This window comes from Gallus gallus, chromosome 27 (genome assembly GCF_016699485.2).
Source record: "Gallus gallus isolate bGalGal1 chromosome 27, bGalGal1.mat.broiler.GRCg7b, whole genome shotgun sequence".
Classification (NCBI taxonomy): Eukaryota; Metazoa; Chordata; class Aves; order Galliformes; family Phasianidae; genus Gallus; species Gallus gallus.
In genome coordinates this window covers 225,136-234,149 of record NC_052558.1, presented here as the reverse complement: position 1 = coordinate 234,149, position 9,014 = coordinate 225,136, and the positions used below count along the sequence as shown (strand labels likewise).

Sequence of the window (9,014 nt, the reverse complement as noted above, 5' to 3'; positions counted from 1 at the left end):
CGATACATCTCTCATCAGCCCAAACAGATGGAAGTCCAAAGGTGCGATACACAGACTATATCATGGTTGTAGTAGGACTGTTCAGCCAAGATTGTCAGTGTGCACCATGGCCTTCAAATTGGTATGGTGTGTGATGTTTTCATGTTGCAAGAGAATGGCTGCCTCTTTCTCTTGCCTGACTCTGGAGGTTTGAGCCTCCAGTGTTGTCAGCACTGAGACTGAGCGATGTGAGCTGATGCATTATCTGGGTTCCATTAACTCTGGAAGGATCTCCCCTTTCCTATGCCAAAAGCCAGTGCACATCAGTTTAACTGGTGAGGGCTGTGTCTCGAACTTTTTCTTCGATAGGGAATTATCATGTTGCCACTCCATGGACTCTGGCTCTTTTGACCATCTGGTAGTGGTGTCACCATGTCTCAGCACTGTTAATGATGTGATTCAGGAAACTGCCACCTTGTGCCTCATATGGGTTCAGTAGTTCCTGACAAACTTGCATGCATTGTTCTTTCTGTTCCTGGGTGAGTCTTTGTAGTTTCCAGCTAATGAAAACTTTGTTCTATTCCAACATTGACATAGTTGTTTTCAAAGCATGAAATCCAATATTCAGCTTGGAGCACGCACTGCAGAGACAAGCCGTAAAGGACAGGGGCAGACTCGTGACTCCTGAGAAATTTTACTCTTTCCTCTGAATGAAAATTGAAATGGAACAGTGACGGTCTTCTGGGCACTGTAGTGGTTGTTCTCTTCTGAGAAGCAGGAACATAGAAAAATATGATAATCCATGGAACCGGAGCATTAAGTCTTTAACTGCCAGTGCACTACATGATGTCATGATGTGGAATAACGATAAAAAAAATCATAAAACCATGACATCATGCCAGCCTGATGAGAGCTCCAGGACCCTGATCATCACTGGGTTGGAGTCAGAAGACAGCACAGTCTGTTCCTGCACCCTGCTGGGACCATGGTGAGAGGCATCCCGAGTTGCCCTGACACCCTCGACTTCCTTCACTCCTCCCCTCCCTCTTGCCCGTTTGCACCCCAGCAGGAGCTGGGTGTTGTGAGAGGGTCTGGTGGGCAGAGCACACAGCTGTGGGGATGATGATGAATATGGAGGTTTGCAGAATCCCTTCAGTGAAGTGTGTTGTGCTTCCACGAGTGATTCACTGCAGATCGATTGATTGATTGATTGCCAGTGCCTGCTGGACTCCTCTCTCATTGTTGTCATCTTGGTTCAAAGATGTAGGAAATCAGCGGGAGAAATGAGACGGCCATAGTAGATGATCAGCAAATCTCGTTTATTGTTTCAGCTGCATGTGCATTTATAGTGTGGTTAATAGGCTCATACGTATTGCTGAAGTGGAGCTCAGGATTGGCTCGCTAATCAGTGTCAACTACGCCTATCTTTGTGCTCTGTGGTTATCTCACAGCAAACACTCTCTTACAGACTTCTCAAAACACTGTTGCCGGCTTTCTCCATCGGCATCCTGTTTTGTTCCTAGTTCTCATACCTGACCTTGCGCGTAACAAGGTTGCTTAACCAGCTGCACAGTGTCTGCATGGCTTTTCTCAGTCAGCCAGTCATCAATAAATCTCTCCACACAAAGAGAAGGGTTAAGTTCTCCCACTGGTCCCACTGGTCCATTGCAGTGCCCCTCTGGGATTTCCCTCACCCTTTCCTATTCTTGGGGCAATCACAGCTTGTTCTCTGTGCTCTTGCAGCAGTCACTGGCAGTTGGCTGGAGAGCAACATGTCAGGAAACCTGCAGGGCACAGTGGTGGTAAAGTCATCTTCCATTGCAACATGAGAGGAAGCAGCATATACACATAGTACATGTTCTGGTCCAAGCAGAGGTCTCAGAGATTTATTGGGAGAGTGATGAATACAGAGGTTTCCATAATCACTGTAAGGGAGCAGTGGAGACCTCCCCCAACAGATTTCCACAGCAGATCCAGGCAGCAAAGAGAGGGTATGATGCAGTGTCTCACTGTGGTGCTAGGTTCACCCTGCAGCAGCTCTGCAGCAGTGGACCAAGAACTAGTGATAGAAAATCCAGAATTCTCAGTGTTCCCTTGTAGCAGACACTGATCAGATGTGTCATGCAAGAGCAGGTGCAGAAAACAGACCTTTCCCAAGCATGTACTAATATCCAGTTGTTTTGGCAGTGGAGGAGGAAAGCACAAAGCTCACAAACACCAAATGTGAAGCACGTTTATCTTTTCTTAAGATTAAAACAGTGAGACAGTAAGTGAGACAATACAGAAAGAATAAAACAGAAGAAGGCTATGCACTATGTGCAGGCTATTACTAGGTGAGATTAGCTGTAGTGATAAGGAAGGTACAACAGCAATTGCCCTAACACTTCCTGGTTATCCAGGTCCACTGTCTCTGGGGATCCCCAGTTGCAGTGAGGATTTGGGGAGCCTTTCCCAGTAAGTGGAAATTCCTACGCAGTGCATCTACGCATAGGTGAGGTCTCCAACTTTGCTACAAGGGGATCCAGACACTGTATTCTTGAATAAACAAAGGCATGTGGAAATTAGGCAGAAACCTCATTCTCCCTTTTGGATTCTGCCTCCAGCCTGGCCAGGGCTCAAGGAGGAGCCAAGGAATTTAGTGTACTAGTAGGCAGTGACACTCTGCTTCTAAACAAGGAAAGGATAACACATTCTCACAATGATTTATCTAAGCCCCATCTCTTTCTAATGAGATGTTTTGTCCAGGCTATGTATTTCCCTAATGATCAGACATATTTTGCAAAAGATCAGACACAGCTAATATATAACGCTGGGTTGTGAGATCGGGCCGTAGTACTTCACAAATGGAGGAAGTGATAGCTCAAGGGCTGAGAAATTATATGATTGAAAAGGAGGTATTCTGGGAACCTCAGATGCTGTGTGGTGAACCGTAAGCTAGTGCGCATTAACTGGGCCTCTGGTTTAGCATGGGCCAGTTTTTCCTCCATGGCCTGGTTGCAAAGCCATTGGATCGTGGAAATTTGGTGGGATAACGTGAAGAAGTGCTGTAGGAGGTGGATCAAAAAAGGAATATGCTTCAAAAGAAGTGGAGGCAGCAGGTCGAGGGAGGTGATTCCAAGCATTTATTCCACTGTTATGAAACCTCCCCTCACATACCATGAAAAGGTAAACTGGGAAGTTTTAGAACTAGCCCTCACTGATTCCTTCTGCTAAACTAATATATTGGTCCTTAAACTACAATACTGATCTTTATTGCTAAACCAGCCTATGTCAACGCCCAACCATAACCTATATAACTACATAGACTGGCTAAGTGTGCTCGAGTTATACATTCTGTAATTCAGTCTTAACTGTGGTTCTCAGATGATGTACTGTGTCCCGGGTCACCAGTGGCTGGAGCTGGGAGACAGTGCACTCAAGCTCTGCACCTGCTGGAAGCACGGTGGGAGACAGTCCTGAGTGCCCCGACAGCGGCAGTGTAGTTCACTCTTCCACACCCTCTTGTCCTTTTGCAGCCCAGCATGAGCCGGGTGGTGATAGTGACAGGTGGAAAGAGCCCAGAGCTGCAGGGAGAAGCGCAGGGGATGCAGATGAAGCTGAACTGAGAAGAATGGAGTAACAGGCTTACAGACTGATTTCTACATGATGCTACGTCATGGGACGAGAGGGAGGCCTTGGAAGGATGCGGATGCGGGGCTCGTGGAGGCACGTGGAAGGAGAGACTGCGGGCCACGAGCCCGTGCGTGGGGAAAGCCGTACGGTGTCTGGCCGAGGGGCCCGGAGCCAAGGAGTTCCGGTGTGCCGCGCTCCGCCTCTGCTCCCCGCCCCGCCCCGCGCCCCACCCCGTCATCCTCTGAAAGGGCTGCGGTGCCACGGGGCGGGGCCGTGCCAGGCAGCGTGGGGCGGTGGGCGCTGCCCCGGCACGGCCCGACGAGGGGCGGCCCGAGCGCGGCCCCGCTCTGCTGCTGTCCGCCTCCCGGGCAGACGGCAGCGGCGCGGCGGGGCGCGATGGCGGCCGGGCTGGGGCCGTGGCTGCTGGCCTTGGCCTTGGGGCCGGCAGGTGCGAGGCGGGCACGGCGGGCGGCGAGGCCGGGGCTGGGCGCGGCTCGTGCTGCTGCCCCGCGGGCGCGCTGAGGCCTGGAGCTCGCCTTCAGTGCCGGGGAGCGGCTGGGAGCTGTGCGTGGGGGGGGGGAGGCTGTGTGGGGACACGGATGCTGCGGGAGCGGCCGTGGCTGAGCCGCCAGGAGGAGGGCGTCTGGGGCAGTGCCCCTGGCCTGGGGGCTTTGGCAGGAGAGAGGGAGTTCACAGCTCTGAATTTATGGCATGTAGGGGTCGGGGTCGCTGGGAAACGTCCTCCTGCCATGGTTGTGCAATTCCTGGCTCCTTTTGCTGTCCTCCTACAGGTGTGTGTGCACAGTTGAGACTGGAAACGTCTGGTGGAGGTGTGCGAGCACCTGGGGATTCTGTGCAGCTCACCTGCCAGGGATCTGGCTTCAACTTTGGAAGTTATGCTGTACTGTGGTACCGTCAGGCACTCGGTGGCCGTCTCGAGTGGCTGTCCTACATCGACAGATGGTCATATACTAGATACAGCCCAGATGTGGAGGGTCGAGCCACGGTTTCTCGAGACGATTCCCAATCTGTGTCCCATTTGACCCTAAGCTCCCTGCGCCCACAAGACTCAGCGCACTACTTGTGTGCTGTTCACACAGGAACAGGAAATCCTACAGAGCTGTAACAAAAAATCCCCTTCCTGCGCACAGCCACAGCTGCAGGAACCGCAGGGCTGGCAGGAGCTGGAGCAGCTCTGGGTTGCTCCTGGACATTGAAGGGACATCTCTATACACCACAGATGACCCTGTCCTTTCTGCAGTGTCTCCTACTTCATCACTCCTTTCATTCCCCTGAGTCACAAAAGCGGTGTTGTGACCTGAGGATTATATTCATTGTATATCTGGTCACCAGATCAGTTTGGCTACTTTGCCCAACCTCCTACCTGCAGCATGTCTGCACCTGCTCTTGGTTTCCTCCTTCCCTTGTGTGCTTGAAAGGACTTGGGTACTTCTAGCAACAAAATTGCCTGCTTTCAAAAACAGCTACAGGCTCTTTGAATCTGCTTCTGTGTGGAAAGAAGTGGGTGAATAGCTTTGTCTTGATTTCAGGGGCATTTCAGAGTGCTGTAATGCAACCAGTGTGGTCTGTAGTGTTGCAGAGTAACTTACTGTAACGTAAGTTACTCTGCAAGCAGTGTCTCCTGTTTGATTCCAAAGAAAGTACAGCAGTTACAAAGAGTGCAATAATGCTATTTGATAGAGCAGTTTCACAGATGCAGGGCATTAATCAGAGTCAACACCGTTTTCACCAGTGATGAGGAAGATCCTTCATTTCATGTTGATGAATACCTGCAGCAGTAGAGGTGGACCACAGTTTCAAAGCTTCAATGCTGGTATTGTTCCCAGGAAAATGTTGCCCACACGATACATCTCTCATCAGCCCAAACAGATGGAAGTCCAAAGGTGCGATACACAGACTATATCATGGTTGTAGTAGGACTGTTCAGCCAAGATTGTCAGTGTGCACCATGGCCTTCAAATTGGTATGGTGTGTGATGTTTTCATGTTGCAAGAGAATGGCTGCCTCTTCTCTTGCCTGACTCTGGAGGTTTGAGCCTCCAGTGTTGTCAGCACTGAGACTGAGCGATGTGAGCTGATGCATTATCTGGGTTCCATTAACTCTGGAAGGATCTCCCCTTTCCTATGCCAAAAGCCAGTGCACATCAGTTTAACTGGTGAGGGCTGTGTCTCGAACTTTTTCTTCGATAGGGAATTATCATGTTGCCACTCCATGGACTCTGGCTCTTTTGACCATCTGGTAGTGGTGTCACCATGTCTCAGCACTGTTAATGATGTGATTCAGGAAACTGCCACCTTGTGCCTCATATGGGTTCAGTAGTTCCTGACAAACTTGCATGCATTGTTCTTTCTGTTCCTGGGTGAGTCTTTGTAGTTTCCAGCTAATGAAAACTTTGTTCTATTCCAACATTGACATAGTTGTTTTCAAAGCATGAAATCCAATATTCAGCTTGGAGCACGCACTGCAGAGACAAGCCGTAAAGGACAGGGGCAGACTCGTGACTCCTGAGAAGTTTTACTCTTTCCTCTGAATGGAAAATTGAAATGGAACAGTGACAGGTCTTCTGGGCACTGTAGTGGTTGTTCTCTTCTGAGAAGCAGGAACATAGAAAAATATGATAATCCATGGAACCTGGAGCATTAAGTCTTTAACTGCCAGTGCACTACATGATGTCATGATGTGGAATAACGATAAAAAAATATCATAAAACCAGTGACATCATGCCAGCCTGATGAGAGCTCCAGGACCCTGATCATCACTGGGTTGGAGTCAGAAGACAGCACAGTCTGTTCCTGCACCCTGCTGGGACCATGGTGAGAGGCATCCCGAGTTGCCCTGACACCCTCGACTTCCTTCACTCCTCCCCTCCCTCTTGCCCGTTTGCACCCCAGCAGGAGCTGGGTGTTGTGAGAGGGTCTGGTGGGCAGAGCACACAGCTGTGGGGATGATGATGAATATGGAGGTTTGCAGAATCCCTTCAGTGAAGTGTGTTGTGCTCGCACAAGTGATTCACTGCAGATCAATTGATTGATTGATTGCCAGTGCCTGCTGGACTCCTCTCTCATTGTTGTCATCTTGGTTCAAAGATGTAGGAAATCAGCGGGAGAAATGAGACGGCCATAGTAGATGATCAGCAAATCTCGTTTATTGTTTCAGCTGCATGTGCATTTATAGTGTGGTTAATAGGCTCATACGTATTGCTGAAGTGGAGCTCAGGATTGGCTCGCTAATCAGTGTCAACTACGCCTATCTTTGTGCTCTGTGGTTATCTCACAGCAAACACTCTCTTACAGACTTCTCAAAACACTGTTGCCGGCTTTCTCCATCGGCATCCTGTTTTGTTCCTAGTTCTCATACCTGACCTTGCGCGTAACAAGGTTGCTTAACCAGCTGCACAGTGTCTGCATGGCTTTTCTCAGTCAGCCAGTCATCAATAAATCTCTCCACACAAAGAGAAGGGTTAAGTTCTCCCACTGGTCCCACTGGTCCATTGCAGTGCCCCTCTGGGATTTCCCTCACCCTTTCCTATTCTTGGGGCAATCACAGCTTGTTCTCTGTGCTCTTGCAGCAGTCACTGGCAGTTGGCTGGAGAGCAACATGTCAGGAAACCTGCAGGGCACAGTGGTGGTAAAGTCATCTTCCATTGCAACATGAGAGGAAGCAGCATATACACATAGTACATGTTCTGGTCCAAGCAGAGGTCTCAGAGATTTATTGGGAGAGTGATGAATACGGAAGGTTTCCATAATCACTGTAAGGGAGCAGTGGAGAGCCTCCCCCAACAGATTCCCACAGCAGATCCAGGCAGCAAAGAGAGGGTATGATGCAGTGTTTCACTGTGGTGCTAGGTTCACCCTGCAGCAGCTCTGCAGCAGTGGACCAAGAACTAATGATAGAAAATCCAGAATTCTCAGTGTTCCCTTGTAGCAGACACTGATCAGATGTGTCATGCAAGAGCAGGTGCAGAAAACAGACCTTTCCCAAGCATGTACTAATATCCAGTTGTTTTGGCAGTGGAGGAGGAGAGCACAAAGCTCACAAACACCAAATGTGAAGCACGTTTATCTTTTCTTAAGATTAAAACAGTGAGATAGTAAGTGAGACAATACAGAAAGAATAAAACAGAAGAAGGCTATGCACTATGTGCAGGCTATTACTAGGTGAGATTAGCTGTAGTGATAAGGAAGGTACAACAGCAATTGCCCTAACACTTCCTGGTTATCCAGGATCCACCGTCTCTGGGGATCCCCAGTTGCAGAGAGGATTTGGGGAGCCTTTCCCAGTAAGTGGAAATTCCTACGCAGTGCATCTACGCATAGGTGAGGTCTCCAACTTTGCTACAAGGGGATCCAGACACTGTATTCTTGAATAAACAGAGGCATGTGGAAATTAGGCAGAAACCTCATTCTCCCTTTTGGATTCTGCCTCCAGCCTGGCCAGGGCTCAAGGAGGAGCCAAGGAATTTAGTGTACTAGTAGGCAGTGACACTCTGCTTCTAAACAAGGAAAGGATAATACATTCTCACAACGATGTATCAGTGAGTTCTCACAACGATGCATCAGTGAGAAATAGTGATCCCCACTATTTTTCAACAGAGTCACCACTGTTAGCTATGGATTTCTACCAGCAGTGTACGGGAGCCTTCACTTCATGCTTGTAAATACTTGCATCCAATGGAGGCAGCCCACTGTTTCATCAGCTGCAATGATGGCACAGTTGACAGGAGAAATGTTGCCCACAACGTCCATCCTTCGTCAGTCTGAACAGATAGGAAGAAAGAAGATGCCAAATCGGGACGATCTGTTTTGTGTGTTAGGACTGTGTCATGGTTTTGTAATTTTGCTATTGGTATTCCACATCATAACATCATGTACAGCACGGGTACTTAAAGAGTTAATACTCCAGTTCTGTGGATTGACAACCTTCCAGATACTTGCTTCTCAAAAAAGAAGAAGAACTACATATCCCAGAGGTCCTGACGGTTGGAGAAGGAAGATACGTGACGGAAGTCATGGGATCTGGCTCTTTCGACTGTCTCTCTCTGGCAGCCAGGCAGAGGGGTGGGTGTGCTTCCAAGTCGTGCGCCTTCATTCATGTAGGTCTTTCGGTTTTGGAAACTCTCTCTCTCTTATTTGATTTGATTTATTACCCTTAATTCCAATTTGATTGTATTATACTTGTGTTATCTTGCATTCCGATATCATGGTTAGTGAAATAAGTTTTCCTTCTTAGATCGTTGCTGCTGCTCCATTCTTCTTCCCTCTCTGAGCCCAGCTCCCATTCCCCTACCCATTTCCCTTTTCCCTTCCCATTTTAGGGGATCCAGGGAGCCCACGGGCCTAGTGCCCTCCCTGTCAGGGCAGTAGATTGATCTAGATTGATCTAGATAACTCCATGACAGA

General features: G+C 48.9%; 1 gene segment (V, D, J or C); it reads left to right on the top strand.

Annotated features, from left to right (window-relative positions):
• The first annotated feature begins 3,893 nt into the window (after positions 1-3,893).
• On the top strand, positions 3,894-5,611 carry LOC121107660. The segment is given in 2 exon segments: positions 3,894-4,039; positions 4,383-5,611. Coding segments are annotated over 2 exon segments (387 nt in total).
• Positions 5,612-9,014: the final 3,403 nt, after the last annotated feature.